At 49.1% G+C, this 17,649-nt stretch overlaps 7 protein-coding genes across 7 annotated transcripts; 4 read left to right on the top strand and 3 right to left on the bottom strand.

Annotated features, from left to right (window-relative positions):
* Positions 1-338: 338 nt before the first annotated feature.
* On the top strand, positions 339-1,721 carry ACHE_50867A (uncharacterized protein; the record flags this gene model as incomplete). Its single annotated transcript, XM_043280632.1, has 2 exons — positions 339-421; positions 533-1,721. 2 exons carry the CDS (start codon positions 339-341, stop codon positions 1,719-1,721), a joined length of 1,272 nt encoding a protein of 423 aa, XP_043138191.1.
* A 575-nt stretch (positions 1,722-2,296) lies between these two features.
* EGD1 (nascent polypeptide-associated complex subunit family protein) lies at positions 2,297-2,689 on the bottom strand (the record flags this gene model as incomplete). The annotated part of the gene is made up of 2 exons (XM_043280629.1): positions 2,297-2,544; positions 2,605-2,689. 2 exons carry the CDS (start codon positions 2,687-2,689, stop codon positions 2,297-2,299), a joined length of 333 nt encoding a protein of 110 aa, XP_043138190.1.
* A 3,154-nt stretch (positions 2,690-5,843) lies between these two features.
* On the top strand, positions 5,844-8,680 carry ACHE_50865A (uncharacterized protein; the record flags this gene model as incomplete). Its single annotated transcript, XM_043280628.1, has 4 exons — positions 5,844-5,974; positions 6,031-6,558; positions 6,608-7,573; positions 7,624-8,680. 4 exons carry the CDS (start codon positions 5,844-5,846, stop codon positions 8,678-8,680), a joined length of 2,682 nt encoding a protein of 893 aa, XP_043138189.1.
* Positions 8,681-8,791: 111 nt separating this feature from the next.
* Positions 8,792-10,374, bottom strand: ACHE_50864S (putative MFS transporter; the record flags this gene model as incomplete). The annotated part of the gene is made up of 3 exons (XM_043280627.1): positions 8,792-9,988; positions 10,039-10,139; positions 10,188-10,374. 3 exons carry the CDS (start codon positions 10,372-10,374, stop codon positions 8,792-8,794), a joined length of 1,485 nt encoding a protein of 494 aa, XP_043138188.1.
* A 1,199-nt stretch (positions 10,375-11,573) lies between these two features.
* Positions 11,574-12,557, top strand: ACHE_50863A (uncharacterized protein; the record flags this gene model as incomplete). The annotated part of the gene is made up of 2 exons (XM_043280626.1): positions 11,574-12,156; positions 12,220-12,557. 2 exons carry the CDS (start codon positions 11,574-11,576, stop codon positions 12,555-12,557), a joined length of 921 nt encoding a protein of 306 aa, XP_043138187.1.
* A 376-nt stretch (positions 12,558-12,933) lies between these two features.
* ACHE_50862A (lipase family protein) lies at positions 12,934-16,396 on the top strand (the record flags this gene model as incomplete). Its single annotated transcript, XM_043280625.1, has 2 exons — positions 12,934-13,314; positions 13,376-16,396. The coding sequence occupies 2 exons, from the start codon at positions 12,934-12,936 to the stop codon at positions 16,394-16,396; spliced, it is 3,402 nt and encodes a 1,133-aa protein (XP_043138186.1).
* A 611-nt stretch (positions 16,397-17,007) lies between these two features.
* Positions 17,008-17,365, bottom strand: ACHE_50861S (uncharacterized protein; the record flags this gene model as incomplete). The annotated part of the gene is made up of 2 exons (XM_043280624.1): positions 17,008-17,175; positions 17,252-17,365. The coding sequence occupies 2 exons, from the start codon at positions 17,363-17,365 to the stop codon at positions 17,008-17,010; spliced, it is 282 nt and encodes a 93-aa protein (XP_043138185.1).
* Positions 17,366-17,649: the final 284 nt, after the last annotated feature.

Below are 17,649 nucleotides of genomic sequence, written 5' to 3'. Positions count from 1 at the left end.
ATAGTTAATTATAATCTACCGTTATAATCTTGTATTACAGAACTATTTGAAAGGCAAATTAGCACATAAAGAAGAGCGTAGTCAGTTTGAGCATAGATGCCCAACATGCCCATGCTCCTGTGTAGATCACGTGACCGTATCCCGGCTAACGCACTGTTTATCGCCGCAAAAGTTTCGATTCACTCCTACTCTGACAAGGCCAGCTCCAACACGATCTGCACTGATTCACCGAGTCAACCCCTTAATACTCCAGTTTTCTTGGGGCTCTCTGACCCTCTTCTAAAATTCAAGGGACGGTTCTTCTTCTCAAAACAGTTCTGTGACACCCTATCCTGGCCATGGAGTATCACTTTGTTCCGCCTGAGGAGCGCGCACGGGACGAGAAGGGAAACCTTCTGCCCTGGGGTTACGTTTATAAAGAGTATGTGCTTCTTTATTTCTAGCCTCTTCTATACTCTGTTGTTTTGTGGCTTCCCTGTTCGCACCTATGATGTTGCGCGAATATCACTAACATGGATACCTCTGACGACAGCGAATCCCGCAACCCCCGACGACCACCTGAGGAGACTGGACCATTTGGACGAAGGAGAAATGCCCGTTACGAAACCGCACGATCACGGACACGTACCGGAACACCCGCGAAGAAAGAGAACGTCAACGTTGCTGAGTTTGGGCGACTTTTCGCACAACAGCAGGAGGAAGAGAGAACTCACCACACCTTGCCCAAGTCTTCGTCCGCATCAAATCTCGACAACCCCTTTACGGAGAAGGTCGCGACGGAATGCATACTATACGGATACAAGAGCAAGGATTCGGAGTGGAAGGTGATTGATAAATACGAGAGGATTTCACGAGGCTTGATTTGCGAGGACTATCCGCGCAGCGATCCCAACGCTTTTGGATATTCCCAGATGTTGAGTGGTGGTGATGTAGTTATTCGTGCGAATTTGTCCGCCGACGCGAACCGCAAGTCGAAGCGATATGCCGGAGGTTTCCACTGGATTAAGATTACGTTCGATTCTACCAATGCCGCAGACCGTGCTTGCTTCTTCTCGCCACAGGAGATTGACGGCCACCTTGTTCACTGTGAATTGTATCACGGGTCAGGACCGGCGGAGGACATTCCTATTCCCGTGGAGTCGGCAGCAGCAAGCCGTAAAGCTGCACGAACCTTGACCACTTCTCATTCGACAAACTTCCTACAGAATCAGGTCAACGAACGGCATACCCTGCCGCGATCTTTCGCGTTGAGCAACCTCTCCAGCGTTCTCGACAATGAAGATGACGAGTCGCAAATCTCTACCAATACCGCAAGCTCAGCCACGGCAACCGGTATTGAGCAACCTGCTACCTCTACCCTCCACCAACGACAACAACTCCAACCGCAACCGCAACCGCAACTGCAACCCCAGCCTCAGCCTCAACCTCAGCTCCAAGAACCTAAACCAGAATCCGAGTTCATGACACACATCCCGACAGTGCGTCGGACGAAACTTCGACCGTTGACTGAAGCTCTTCCTCCTCAGCCTACGGTTACCGAGCGTGTCCTCCGGTCGATCCCAATCCTCAGCTGGTTCACAGGCGATATCGTTGGCGACGGGCCGCTGCTTCGCGAAGATGGAACGTTCGACTACGACAACTCCAATATCTACTGGCGCTTCTGGTACACGGTTGACTTGCTTATTGGTACGGATATGTGTGGACTGAAGGAGGAATCGTGAGGCTTGCTTTCATATTGCATTGAAACAAGAGAGAAAAGAAATGCTCGGCTCTTTGGTTCATTATTTCTGAGAACAGCAGATACCCTTGAAATATGTATGATAACATCACTTTCATTTTATGCCGACTTCTTTGGTGTTGGATTTCTGTTTCTTTTTGAGGTTGCGAAGCGAGTTGTTTACTATTTAATTGCATGCATAATAGGCTGTATAGGGATTTGAATTAGATTTGCATTGGCATTAGCTGCTGCTTCATGGGCTCGGCTCCTTCATTGCTTGGTACGGTCCAGTTCATCCCCTAGTAACTCATTCAAACGTACATATCGTATACTTGCAGCCGGAAAGAATTCAATAATTTTGAAAATGTCAATCATAAACCGTGACTGGTATGATTCACTCGCTGAACTGGATCATATGTCATTGTCGAAATGGGCAAAGGAAAAAAAAAAGAAAAATATATCATGTTCAACATGAAAAAAAAAATCCCTCTCCTCTTTTTCGGATGTCTTTTTCGTCTTTCATGTTGCATTAAGATATGATCTCTCTTCTCTCATTTTTTTCGTTTCGTTATATCCTTTTTACTCAACATTGCTCTCGAAGTTCTCGCCCTCAACCAAATCGGGGATATCATCCTCCTCGTCGTCCTTCTTGCCCTCACCACCGGCCTGGTTCTTCTGCATGTTCTGGTAGCTCTCGGCGAGCTTGCGGAGCGAGGCAAGGCTGTCGGGACCAAGCTGGTTCAGGATACCGGGGACAAGCTCGGTGAGTTCCTTCTCCTCGCCGTTACCGTAGAGGGCGAAGGTGTTGGAGGGGACGGAGGCGTGGACTTGAACGTTATGGATCAGCATACACATAAATCATGGTAGTTGCATGTCTAGAGACCCACCTCTGGGAGCACCGAAGTGGATAACGTTGCCGTCCTCTTTGAACATGTTGACCTCCTCAATGGCCTGGATGGGCTGGACGTTCATCTTCTTGAGGGTGGCCTGGAGCTTCTTGTCGTCGGCGCCGGAGCTCTTGTGGACCTTCTTGACCTTGCGGCGGGGAGTACCCTTGCCTCTGTTGGACCGTTAGTCGATTGCTTTTGTTATGGATCGCTGGGTATCAGGTATTCGGGGTGTTTCGTGGTCAACGGTCGTAGGTCTTCGGGAAAGATGAATAGGAAGGAAAACGCTTGAATACATACCCTATTCAAATAACATCAAATGTTAGCCATTATCAATTTCTCTAGACAGCAATTTAAAGCCGCGCAAAATCGCACAACCCAACTATCATATAACAGGGCACACATACCAATCCGCACGCTAGCCTGCATCCGAGCCAACTTCGCTTGATCCATTGTGACGACTTAGGGATTCGGGATTCTCTCTGAAATAAAAATAAAACCGTCAATAACACGTCCAAATTATTTGGTCAGAATTGAAGGGTCCCCCAAAGGACCGAGTTCGATTATTAAATGTGCGGTGCGGAAGTCCCTCACGCGCCCGCAGAAGAGGGGGGAACGGGAGCCACCACCACACCACCACCAACAAAATAGGGGAAATCAATACATACACAAAGAAAACCGTCGAAACCGAGGAGAAGAGCAAAAAAGGATTATAAGAAGGGTTCTTGGGGTGGGAGGAAGAGAGGGAGAGGGGAGGTGAAGTCGTTACTTGCTGATGATGCGCATCTCTCGGCTCCCCGACAGAAAGTCGATTTGTGTGGGGAGCGCGGCGAAAACGGAAGCGCTCGCTAAGCTGCTACTGGCACCTCGGGGGTGTATGGGATAAGGGTATTTACTACACTCTATGGAAATAAAATTGCTACAATACTGGGTTTATTCTTATCTTTCGTTTCCAATTTTGTTCGGATTGAGATTTGCCGTGGTTGTTTTTTCGGCTGGTTGTGGGTTGGGAGGTGTTGGTCGGATGGATGTCCGTTAGGGTTTAGCCGAGGGTGCCTTAGGAACGCATAGCTTTGAAGGATTCAGATCATCGTAGCTAACATTGCGTTCAACATGAATGAACTCCTTATGAAATAGATAGGAATAGTAAATGAAACTCTTAAAAAAATACGGGATAGAACGTTTGACCCTGGAATTCACCACCCGGCGGGCGGTATCTATACCGAATCTAGTAGTCAAGTCAGTCTTGGTCCAGCTACCTCTGGTATTCATTATTTGAACCTGTTATATACACTAGCTATGTACAGAACATCACACATCATTGATATTTTCCTAATATAGAAGGATAATCCATTCAACATCACCTTCCAGACCACAAAGCTCACCAAACTCCCCTACTTCCATTCCTCATCGACATACATAACTCAAAAATTCCAACAATAAGCAAGAACCGCCAGGGCTCGACTTGCAGTATGGCAGCAGCTTAATCCTGTCATTTATGTTGATGCGGGCAGAAGTTCCGTCCTGGTCCAACAGAGGCGATAGACAAGCCATCCGTTCCAGGGTTATTCGAGTTCCCATTGGCAGGACAGAGGAGGTACGTCAGGCACGGTCTTTTGCAACATGCGTGGTCGGGAGGTTTGGATCATAGTTCGAATCTTTAAGTATATCTGGTGAAGTAAGGAATGGCGCTATGTCGCCATCGTGGGCGCTTAAAGAGCTCATCAGTCTACCAGTATGAAAACAGAGAAATATACTCACAAGCTAAACAATATAGAGCCAGCGTCAGGGCCCGAGCGTAAGATGGATGTTGTCGCATTCAGCCAAAGCCAGCCAATTGCACCGGCATAGGGGTTCCCAGGACCCGCGCGATAGTAATGGAGCACATCGCGAGCATATGCGACTTTTTCCCATTATCGTCGGTAAAGATATCGCACCATGGACTTGACCCTCGGGCAGTTGTCTCAAACCCGCACATTTCCTGCATACTGTATACTCCAGGAGGTATTAGTATCCCGAGACTGCCATTCTGCTCCTCTTATATCAGTCGTTTTGCAATTGGTGGTATATATGCTTCCTGAAATAGTGCCAGCATGCTCTCCCCGTTGTCATGACCCTGTAAATTATCCTCGAGATAAATCAGACATGTGTCACCGGGTATTAATGTATCTGCACGCTGTTCAAATGTTTCCGGAATTATTTGCGATACAGCAGCCTCATAATTTTCCTAGTCCAAGTCAAAAAGCCCTGAAGAGAAATACTCATGTAGCTACAGAAAGGAGCCCTCCCACTTCTATTACTGCCATGATGGTCGCAAAGCAGCAGCACATCCATGGGACCATCGGCCAGTGGCAGGGATCCTCAGCAATCCTCAGCACAAAAATGGGATTCACTGCATATGCGGATTGGCTGGAAAAATCATGATTCTATACATCTATCTGCAGATGCCATTAACACACCAATTCATCAAGTCTGGAGACCTCTAGGCTAACCTTGATCTCCCCCACCCTTCTTCCCTTTGCTTCCTCTTGTCTGTTTCCCCTTTCCCTTCTGCATTTCTCTCTCATCAAAGCCAAGAACTCATTTAGCTGTTTGACAGCCGTGAAAACCCAAGCAGCCCCCTGCGCAGGGGGCTACCTGTATTTAGATGATAGATGGTAGTTTAGCTAGCTGACAGGCAGTTCCGATCTGCCCCGTCGTATGTCCCGCTGCGGGACCAGGGTTTTTCCGCGGATAAACCTGACCCCCGACGTTAAATACATCAACAGATTACAGTTGATAGATCAATCAATCAAAACAAATCGTTGGAATCATGTGACGCTGCTTCATGTGATCCCCCCTGGTGCAACTTCCTAAACTCATCATCCATCACTCGTCAGGAACTGCCTGTGCACTTCGTATCGCCACAGATCATTTCCAAATGGACTGGCTGAATATCCCGTTCATCGAGCGCCAAGGATCAGAGCGCACAATGTCTAAACCAATCCGGTCACCCAACAGCAGATCCTTGTCGCTTCAGGGCAAGTAGAAGAAAAACTGAGAGGCTAGCACATTCCGCCCCGCGGCACAAGGCTGACAGCCTCGTTGTTTGGATACCTTGTGACTACGGAGAAGTCTGCCGAGAAGAACCTTATTGTACAGTTAAGTCAAAGGTATTTTAAGAGCCTCGCGGTGCCAGCACTGGTCTGAGACACAGCTTCGCAATTTTCGAGCTTGTGGGAAATGAACAGGCACGCACCATGGGCGAGCCACTTTCACCGTCAGATTCTGTAAAGCGGCGTTGGAACTGGCCGTTTGACAAGGCCAAGCATGGTCACTTACTGCATCGTTCAAAAGACAGAATGGATATTCAGGAATATGAATTGGGCCGGTTGGTATTCGAATCCCACTGATGAGGCTATGGTTGCTGTGACTAACTAGATGTAGAACGTGTCGATCCTCGGATTCCAACAAATCTAGCACGTCCCTGACATCTAAGTTCGTCTCCTTCTTGCCTCGCGGATTTGCCAACAGGATAGACCGGAGGGTCAAACAAGAAAGGAGCCAGCAACGGGAATGGGCCGTAGGCGTCCTCATTAGCGCTTACTCTGCTTGCGCTGTTCTATTCCTGAACATTGTTCTCACCATCATCGCTGTTTCCATGTCTTATCCGAAGTTCGGGGTTCAGGACTTTAGCTCTTCCATACTCTATCAGGGAAAGTGCTCTACTTCAGGAAACTGGGCGCGCGGCTTGCATTTACTTAGTAATGTCCTTGGTACAATCATGCTAGTAGCGAGTAATTACTGTATGCAATGTCTATGCTCGCCATCTCGTCAGGACATTGAAGTTGCTCATGCTCAGCGAAAATGGCTTAACATTGGTGCGTCTAGCATAAGAAATTTCCGTTACATTGACCGGAGAAGGGTTGTGCTATGGATGGTGCTATTGTTATCTTCCCTCCCGGTTCATTTATTGTTAGTATTTGACATCTTTCTTGCAATTAATCGCTAACCATAAGTCTAGGTACAATTCTACTGTTTTTTCCGCACTGGGTACACGCGAATATGGCGTCCTCCTTGCATCCGCGAACTTTGACTTCAACAACCCACCAAACCATGGCTCTGATGCAGGTTGCTTTGAACAGAACATTTCGATGAACATGTCCACTTTCTATTCTGAAGTGCCAAAATTCGAAAGACTCGACACACAGAAATGCATTAATACTTATGCTGCCGACTACATTGCAGATCGAGGGACTCTTATTCTTGTTACTAATAATGTGACTGCGGATAATGGGTCGTTGCGCTGGGTTAGCATGGGGAATTCGCCCCAACAATACTCGTCGTATTCCTTTCTGTGGATGTGCCAGAGCGAGCCAAACTATCCTCAATTCATTCACGATGATACACCAGGTGAAAGAAACTGTGAAAAATTTCCATGCCAGAAAGAGTGTAAAAGGGGTGATTGCGAAACGGTTTGTCTTGGTGATTGGTCCGTATCCTCGATGCCATGGTCAGATCCGCTATTGTCCAGCAATATGAGCTACTCAACAAACAGTTCTTGGGCAAAAGATTCTGCGACTCAAAATGCAGGAGCTACATGTGCGTTGGATTCCGTTAGGGCTGACTCATTCCCCGCGCTCTCGGTCGACTATTGCTTAAGCCAGAAAGTTGAAGAAGAATGTCAGCTGCTATTCAGTCTTCCGATATGCATAATCGTTATTTTATGCAATATCGTGAAGATTGTCTGCATGTTCATGACAGCTCATGATCCTAGAAAGGAGATTTTTCTCACAGTTGGGGACGCCATATCATCCTTCCTCAGCAGACCTGACATGACCACTGAGGGCAACTGTTTGTTGTCAAAAAACCTTGTTTCAATGGGTCGGAGTTCGTGGGAACGATCATCCAAGCCTGCAAAACTCCAGCCCCGTAGAAAGCGATGGAGAGACGCTGTGGGCGGCCCATTTTTCGCAGTGACAATTGTCTTGTAAGCACATCCACTAGCCACATCTTGAACGACACTCCTAACTTGTACAGCTGTCTTCTTCTTCTCTTGATGTCGAGCGTTCTCTTCTACTTGGGCGTCATGACATTAAGAGCGAAAGGCCAGTCAATCAAGCCTACCGAGCTCTGGAAGCTAGGCTTTGGCACGATCACGTCAACTGCGATAATCAGGTTTTGCGACAATCCTAGCAACTGCTCTGGGACTATACCCATGGCGCTCCTTGCAAACATTCCGCAGATCATAATATCGGTTGCGTATTTCCTCTACAACAATATGTTAACCACCATGCTTCTTGCCGCCGAGTACAATGACTATGCCATAGAACGCAAGCCACTTCGTGTCTCCTGGGCAAAAGGACTCCAGCGCTCAACATACTATCTCAGTCTCCCATACCGATACAGTATCCCACTGATGATCTGCAACACAATACTCCATTGGCTTGTGTCCCAGAGCTTCTTTTTCGTGGAAGTTGTGTTATATGACATGGCCGGGAAGCTTACCGCAGAACGTCTGATTGCATGTGGTTATTCACCAATAGCACTTATGGTCGCCATACTTCTTGGGTTCGTGATGGTATGCATAATCCTAGGGATGGGGTTTAGGCGCTTCAGGACCAATATGCCTCTTGCTGTCAGTTGCAGCGCGGCTATTAGCGCTGCGTGTCATCCTCCGCCTGGTGACAACGACCATGCACTCAAGCCCGTCATGTGGGGTGAAACCTCAGCGCCGCAGGTCGACAGCAGTAGTAACGGAGAAATTGCGACTCGGTCTGTATCTCAACCAGATACAAGACAATACAGCTCCGTCAAAAAGCCTTTGCATCGAGCAAATGAGAGCCAAACTGAATTACTGGGCAAGGGCAATGGCTTTGAAGATGATGGAGAAGCTATAGCTCCTGTTGTATCCAGTCCATATACAGGGAGCTGCTTTTCCGATGAGGGCAACCCGTGCGCCGATCAAGCTAAGAGTCATGTTAACCTGCTCGGTGAGAGCCTAGGCGTTGGTGGACGACGTTTCTCGGAGTACGGCCATTGCAGCTTTTCGTCCTTGGAAGTTTCTACCCCAAGTACTGAGCGGTTATACCTTTGAGCGCAACAGTGCAGTGGTGATGGAAATTGATGAGATATCAATGTCTAAGCGTGGACCTCTTGTTCTATTAAAACTCTAATTAAAACGCATAATGAGGACTGTAGAAACGCATCAAATACTATACACGAACCGAGGATTCCTCTCCCCCATCTCCTGGATGTCCTCTTCGGACATTTCCGCAATCTTCTCGTCTTCTTCGCCAAGCGCCCTCTGTCGGTTCACAATGTGATAATAAACCCACATAAGACCGAACACAATCCCTCCAAAGCCCACCAAACCACATGTCACAGCATTTCCCCTAACATACCGTGGCGCCTCATTGCTCTTATACAAGAAAGGCGACATGACACCACTAACATTACCAAACGTAAGCTGCAATCCTGTCGCGAATGTCCGCTTGCCGTATCGGGGCAGGTTAGTCGGTAACCAAGCAAGCGGCAAGCCGACAGCGACATAGAGACCCAGCGCGACAAGTAATGCGCCGAAGTAGTGCACTCCAGAGGGCGTATCTGAGATGAGGATCCCGTATCCGATCATGGAGATTGCGCAGAAGACGCAGACGAATATCGCACGACGTTGAAGTCGGTCGCTCAACCATGCCACTGCCAGATACGCAATGGCGCCTACTGCGTAGCAGGGGATCGTGAGTGCCTGGACTTCCGCAGTGGTCCAGGAGGGTCCCATCCCTTCGATAATGGTGGGCAAGAAAGTGCTATATCCGTAGAGCATGGTATCAACACCAAACTGGCCGATGGAAAAAGCGTAAATTATCCAATCCGTGGCACCATCTTTGACATCCGCCCAGTGGAACTTCTGCGCGGACGCTGTCTGCCCCGCGTGTCGGGAGCGAAATTTAACAACAAGCGCTCTTTCCTCTTCATTCAGGTAGTACGCCGTGTCTGGCGCGTCAGCGAGGAAGAACCATGTCAGTACGCCGATAATGACTGTCGGGATACCCTCAATGATCATGATCCATCGCCAGCCGCGCAGGCCGCTGATGCCATCCATAAATCCGATTCCATACGCGAGTAACCCGCCAAATGCGCCTGCTGCGGCTGAACTGCTGAATAGGTACCCTGTGCGCAGGGCGATTTCGCGCTTGCTGTAGAAAAGTGTGAGGTAGGTCATCATGCCGGGGAAGAGGCCGGCTTCTACGACGCCTAGGAGGATGCGACATGCGATCAGGTCGCCGTAACTTTGGCAGATTCCGGTCAAGGTTGCGATGATGCCCCATATAACGGAGATTGAGGCAATGTAGCGGGAGGGTCTGAGTTTCTTGATGACTAGGTTTGAAGGGACTTCGAACAACTGACGCCCTGTTAGTTTCGGTCAAGCTAAGAATAGCTGGTGAGACGTACACAGTATGTGACGAATAAGATGGATACAGCGACCTGGTACTGATCCCCGACCAAGCCCAGGTCTTCCTCCAGACCGTATAGACGGGCATTTCCGATATTTACTGGGTCACGTTAATAGATAATTCTCAACATGGTGATTAGAAACGCACCTCGATCCAAAAAGCTAAATAAATATAACAAAACGACAAAGGGCAGGATATAAAAGTCCATTTTGCGAATCAACCTCTGCTCCCTCTTTGCCTCATCGGGAGCAATCGAGGGCTCCGAAGTGTCGCGCCATATTACTCCGGGCGGAGGGGACTCGACGTCCAACTTGGGCTCCCTGTGCTGCTCCATGGCTGGTTGGAGAGTTGTCAGAAAGATCCTCTGAATTTCCTTAGTTTTTCAGAGTTATTAAGCTTTGTCTGCCATTCCTTGGCTGCGAAATTTCCCAAGATAAGCGCTAAAGTCAATTCCCGCACATAAACCGGCCGATAGCGGCGTGCCCAGTGAATCGCGACATACTTGTAGGAAATCTTCGGCCACTAATTAATCACAAATACCGGATTGATAAGCTTCAGCTGGCGGGCAGCTGAGCTGGAGCTGAACAGGTCTCGGACAATGGTATATCGACAAATGGGATATAGGCTTATGCGGTGACGACAGGATCGCCCTTGCAGAGCAGAATGGTTGCTATCAGAGGCAGGTGCCATGGTCAATCTGATCTTATTGGAATGCGAGATCACATCGTCCCATTGACTTTGTGGTGTTTTGATTCAATTCACGATACATTTTCTGCTTACTTCTCTTGTGGTGGAATACCGAGAGGTTCTGTCGGTTCATGTTGACTGGCACTGACGATCATAAATATCTGCCATCGCGGTCCCAATAAGCAGTACTCCGTACATCGAAGCCTAAATATCCCCTTTGTATAGCAGGTTATACTATATATTCGCATCTTAACCGGCAAGCCGAGGCACCGTCACGTGCAATGGAGTATACGAAGGAGATGATATCATTCATAGCTCACCTTATAACAAGTCAGCGACAATTGACCGGAAAGAATCTTTTCTACTCTCATAATAGCCTTCTTTTTCATTCAAACAACAGAGAAGCGGTGCTATCGATATGTCAGAGAACTACGGATCCTTCCAAGCCGAAATCTACGGTCGAGGTGCCATGTCTGGCAGCTTGCCCAATGTCACGACTGATCCTCGTCATTTAGAAAACCAAGCGCGCAAAGCATTGGGTGCCAGGTCCTATAATTATGTGGCAGGAGGAGCTGGTGAAAAGGCTACTATGGATAGTAACCGGCTTGCATTTCGCCAATGGAAAATGTACGTTCTCTCTCCGAGGCGTTTGAGATAGGGTGGACTTGCTGATCGATGGGTTGACGCATGCAGTATCCCAAGAATGTTACGAGCTGTAAATTCTCCCTTTATCACATGGCTATAGTCCATTGATTGCCAATTGCTGACCCAATTGTTGCTTGTTAGTTAGATCACCAGAACGTCTCGGTAAACCTTTTTGGCCAGGAACATCACAATCCACTCCTCATGGCCCCCGTGGGTGTTCAGTGTCTCTTCCACGAAGATAAAGAAACAGGTCTCGCCGAGGCTTGTAGGGAATCTGGCGTGCCGTATATCCTCAGCACCGCAAGTAGCAGTTCGATCGAAGAGGTGGCCGCTGCGAACGGTGACGGCAAGAGATGGTTCCAGCTTTACTGGCCGGAGGATGATGATATCACCCTCTCCTTATTGAAGCGTGCGAAAGATAACGGGTTCTCGGTTTTGGTTGTCACATTGGACACATTCTCCCTGGCCTGGCGACCTGCAGATCTGGATAATGCTTACATACCTTTCATTCGTGGTGTCGGAACTCAGGTGGGCTTCTCTGATCCGGTCTTCCGCTCAAAATTCGAAAAAGAATCGGGCAGCAAGATAGAAGAGGATATTGTCGGGGCATCTAAATCGTGGACATCACAGGTGTTCTCCGGCCGGCCTCACACATGGGATCAACTAGCTTTCTTGCGGGACCATTGGGATGGACCCCTCGTTCTCAAGGGTATTCAACATGTGGCAGACGCGAGGCAAGCTCTTGATGCTGGGTGCGATGGCATTATTGTGTCGAACCATGGCGGTATGTCACCATTCAAGCTTTTTACCCTTCAAGCATGTGATGCTTACATATTCACACTCACAGGCCGCCAAGTCGACGGGGCGATCGGCTCCCTCGATGTCCTTCCCGAGATCGTCGATGCAGTCGGCGACAAGATGACTGTTCTCTTCGACTCTGGCATCCGTACCGGCGTCGACATCATCAAGGCTCTCTGTCTCGGGGCCAAGGCTGTTCTCATCAGCCGACCAGTGATATATGGCCTTGCTATTGGAGGCAAGGTGGGCGCACAATCCGTGATGAAGGGGCTTCTGGCGGATTTGTGGCAAAGTATTGGGTTATCAGGGATCAGTAATCTGCAGGAATGTGATCGAAACAAGATCCGGAAGGTCCACTATCCTGGTGATCGGATGGCGATGTTGTAATATAGATCCATGTGAAATAGTCAGCAGACTGGTGACACAAAGTCAGGTACGGAGTACACAGAGTAGACCAATAAAATATGCTGCAATGTATCCCTGTTTGTGCACTAAGTACATACTTTCCAAATATGCAGTGCTATGTGTTCGACCAGCGAAATGTGGATTACTCAGCAACTTGTTGGGGTCGGAGAATCACATGCCAACCCCAGATCTCAACCTGAACAAACTTCTGACAACTGCGTCAAAAGGGGCTGACCGGGACAATGCTGCCTACCGCAATTACTTCATGAACTTCTACCTACCGTTACTACAGGCAGGCCTGTATCTCAATGTCCAATTTCCCTCGAGCTGACTTATCATTGCTTCACTCTTGTCTGGCATGTTTAATTATTCATCCTTAAGAAGAAAAACGACATCCAACGACACAAACGAAGCCGTCGCGCTCGAAACTGACTCGAGGGGTCTGGTCCAGGACGACGGTGCCAGCCATGTGCCCGCCACTTCGGGTGCGGCCACGCTGCTTCCGCGGCCGGTTGCCTCCTTGGTATCGTTCGTGACCCAGTCGACGTCGCTTTCCCTTCGGCTAGGAACGTTTTTTGGAGGTGCCGCGCTGAGGGGGGCTCGAAGTACGACATTGACGGGGCTCGAGCTCAGTCGGGCTATGATTGAAGGAATTTTGACTAAGGCCGGAAGAGATGTGGCTGTTAGGAGTGGCGGAGAACGTGGGAAGGCAGAGGCAGAGTCGCTGCTTGAGCGGAGTGTAAGTGTTATACTTTCTGCAATTCCGCTTTCTGGGACTCGTAAGCTAATACAGACTGTAGCTGGCTACTCTGCATACAACGGTCACTTCAGCGTCGTTTTTCGCCGCGGCAACGTTTCGCCTTTCGTCGACGACCCTATCATCCGTTGCGCATATGTCCCAGGCTCTATTATCTACCCTCGATGCGATACTTGGTTCAACGGAATCATCGAGAGCGATAGCGGCTATCATAACATTGATCCGAAGAGAGTTTAGAGGAAATGTGCCTGGTCCCAATGCTGAAAGCATTGGAGTGGGTGATCTTCTCGTTGGCTCTGTTGGATTCGCCCTGTTACAAAGCTGGGGGAGGAAGAACACTGAACGATGCATACGTGATAATGGCGGAGATGAGACGGTGTGGGACATAGTCATCTTGGATAACGGCATGAGAGCAGATGTCGTCCACACAAATCAAATTGAATTCCCCCGTCCTTCCAGTGGTGGCACGGAAGCAGAGTCCAGGCGTTCCTCATTTATAACTCCCGATAATGACGATTGGTCGTTCGATGCCGTGCAGCATCGCTCGAGCATGATCGATGGCTTTGATAGCCCTCATCCGTCTCTTTCGCCAGAAGACCAGCACCAGGTTTCTGAAGAAGACATTCGGCTATACATCATGAAGCAGCTACCTCGTGGCTGTCACGCCTCCATCAGGACCGATCTAGTCACGGCACGAACCATCACAGTGGATGTCTTTGATGACAACAATGCAGAAATCAGCCCACCACCTGGGACAACGATCGTTGAGGAGAGGTTCTGTGACAATCAGGATACTGATGGTTCAGTTCCTGTTGGTCCGGCCCAGCGTCTTCCTAAACACACTGTTGTGTTCAGGACAGCCTTCAATCAGTCGCAAAGTGCCGATGTGAGACCTAACACAGGCGATGTGCATGCTGAATCGCTAGAGCAACCGTTAATTGACACTTCTACGCGCCAATATGGCAGCTCCAGCCAAGGTCAATTGGATGCGCATGGTAACTCTGCTGCTGCAGGGAAGGCCTCCAAACTTCTCGCTCCCAAACAACACCAAAAAAACTTGAACAATCCATCTCAAAGCAGTCCGGATGCAGCATCCAAGGACACTTTCGGAGGCTCATTAACAAGGCTTGCTCAGAAAATGAGACCTGCCACTATTGATAACAGTGATGACACCAAGCAACAGTTTCTGAAACCGCCATTTGAGAAGACTGCGCGCTCATCCGAGACCCAGCCTAGAAAGGCTTCTAAGTCAAGTTCCAACCAAAGGAAGTCATCACTTAATAAAGAGGCTTCGTCCGCTGCAAACAGGAGCACACCCAGGTCGCATTTGCACCATTCACCTGGAAAGAAATCTGCCTCTTCTCCAGGGTCACGGCAGGTCAACCGCGGCAGAAGTGCAAGAAACGATCAATATTCAGTTCGCGAAAAAAACCAGGAGTCATTTATGGCACAGACAGATGCCTATTCCGCACGGCCTGCGGATAGGCGCCCCGGGTCGGCCGCAGGCATGAGAAACCATGCGCGCAGCAGCAGTTCCTTGTCTTTGACAAGATCTGAAACAGATATGACCGTGTCTGTCAACAATGATGGCCGCCCTAGCTCATCTTCTCTTCATCATCGGCCCAAGACATTTACACCTAGCATCTATTCTCTAGCGACAGCGGGCTCAGAGACATCGCTCATACTTGCCCACCGTTCTAGAAGAAGTGCATACGATGACACGGAAACAGTCCAAGTACTCAGTCGTGATGGCATGGTCCCTGGCATTTTCCCTGAAAGCCATTTTGTGTCCAACATTCGCCGTTTTTCACGATTCTCCTCCGCATCGTACGGATCAAGTGCTCTCAAGGTAATGGGAGTCCGCAAAAACACCAAAGCGCTTCCACCTCCTTCAGGCTCGGATAGCCGAGAGCATAGTGATTTCTCAGACCATGCAGGGCTACCACCATCAACAATCCTTCTTTCATCCTTTGTTGACCCGGAAGGTGGTTCTAATGCAGCAGGTGAAACAGAAACTGGTTTTCCACTTGTGCACTTTCTTTGCGTGGACCATGAATCAAAGGCTATTGTACTTACACTTCGAGGAACATGGGGGTTTGAGGATATCCTGACTGATATGACTTGTGACTATGATGACCTCTTGTGGCAGGGAAGAACCTGGAAGGTCCACAAGGGCATGCACGCGTCTGCTAGACGTCTCCTGGAAGGAGGAGGCGGGCGAGTCATGAACACCATCAAGGCTGCTCTGGAGGAGTTCCCGGACTATGGGGTGGTGATGTGCGGGCATTCATTGGGCGGTGGTGTCGCCGCCCTTCTCGCAACGATGATATCCGAACCTGTTAATGAAACGGCTGAACCGGCATTCGTGACCGCGTCTTACCATTCTGTTATGCGGCGTATGCTTCCATCCAGAAACGGCGCATATAATGTACAGCCATATTATTTCCTCCCTCCTGGACGTCCCATCCACGTTTATGCATACGGGCCTCCTGCTGTCATGTCTCCCTTTTTACGCCGTGCAACTCGCGGTTTGATCACCACGATTGTCAATGGACAAGACGTCGTCCCGAGCCTTTCTCTCGGTATCCTGCACGACATGCACGCCGTCTCCCTGGCATTCAAAAGCGACACATCCGGCACGAAGTCTAACGTGCGATATCGAGTCTGGGAAAGTTTAAGACAGAGCATCGTGAACAAATTCTACGTCAACGAAGCTCCCATGCTTGTTCACGCCGGTGACGGTGTTGGAGAAGATGCCTGGGCATGGCAAACCCTCAAAGGCCTCCGCGAAGAAATGTGCGCTCTTAAACTCATGCCTCCTGGAGAGGTGTTCGTCGTGGAGACAATGCGGGTTCTCCAGCGGGACGCTTTTACGCCAAACTTGGCTGACGATGGCTCACCGCGACTTGGACGGCCAGCAACACGGGTGCAATTGAAGTTCATCCGAGATGTCGAGACCTTGTTTGGGGAGCTGAGATTTGGCTCTGGGATGCTGAGCGATCACAATCCGGCAAGATATGAGGCTAGTCTTGCTGCTCTTACGCGGGGTATTTTGGATGGATAACGCGCTACGACGTTAATGAAATTATATAGGTGCTGTCCGTTGAGGCTGAATGCGGCAATCTAATCCAATTCAGAATCAACGAGTTTGGTGAAATTTGGATTTTGGATATATAGGTTCACATATTGCACATAGATTATACCCAGGCATTTTAATGTTAGATAGATAACACTGACTGTCTAATTCATTCTCTCGTTATTTCACTTGTGAAAACTATACGAGTTCGAACGGGCCAACGATGCTCGTAGCCCCGTGTGTGCCTGGAGCGCTCTGGTCACCTGTCGACTGGAATCATTTCCCTGGACAGGACCCGAGAATGTCAAGTGCGCGCGCTGGTATATAAGCCAATGTGGCTCCAGCCCTGTGTCAAGGGCAATTGAACAGGCGACTGGGGCCTCTCGGTCCTTCAAAGCCTCGCGATTTGGTGTTCGTTTGCCCGGATCCCACAATAGCACGGGTTCAAGAGCGGAAAGTTGTAGCAGGGCGGGACCCTGGGTCCCGTGAGAGTGTTCTGATGTCGACTTAGCTCTCTCGATTGCTTCCCACGAGCAAGAACGGGAAGCAACCACCGTTAATCAAATTTGCATGTCGAATATCATGTAGCCGGTGTCCTTCTATTTTGATTGCCCGCCAATAGCCTTTTGTTTTTTGTCTTCAATCCGCATGTCCAAGTCCCGGATCTGCTTTTCAACAAGCTCCTTCTTCGACATCAGGTTCTGGCGTGTTTGTCGGAGATCGGCAATCCGTTCGTCTAGTGTTATTTCGCGGGTTTTCTGGACAGTCTATACAAAAACGTAACCAATTCAGCCTTGTTGTTTGCTTCAACCAATCCTTCGGTTGAGTGTCTGGTGTCCTTACCTGGGCTACCTCTTGGTTCGTCTTAAGTCCTGCACCGTAGAGGGTCCCCGCAATCGTAATCGCCGTCACGGCTCCGGCTAGGACCATGCGTTTTGTGTTTTTGGGAACAGGCATTTTTCAATATTGTCTCTAGTTATATCTTTCCTCAATCAAGGGTTCCGGCGTAGACAAGCGTTTCCGATTATCGAGTTCCTTCGCATCTCCGAAAAGCAAATAAAAACTGCCATTGCATACCGCCTGTCCAAACAGTATTCATATTGATCAAAGTTCTTAGTCATCATATGAACAGCCGCGTCGCGTCTCCCGCGTAGGCGCATTTGATCGTTTTTGTATTGATAGCAATCTCAAAAAGGCAAGCTATTTTGAAAGCACCGGTACTGGGCTGCACCGGGCAGCCG

The sequence above is a fragment of the Aspergillus chevalieri genome, chromosome 5 (genome assembly GCF_016861735.1).
Source record: "Aspergillus chevalieri M1 DNA, chromosome 5, nearly complete sequence".
In the NCBI taxonomy this organism is placed as follows: domain Eukaryota; kingdom Fungi; phylum Ascomycota; class Eurotiomycetes; order Eurotiales; family Aspergillaceae; genus Aspergillus; species Aspergillus chevalieri.
Note: the sequence above shows the minus strand (reverse complement) of the source record. Positions and strands in the feature narration are given on the sequence as shown.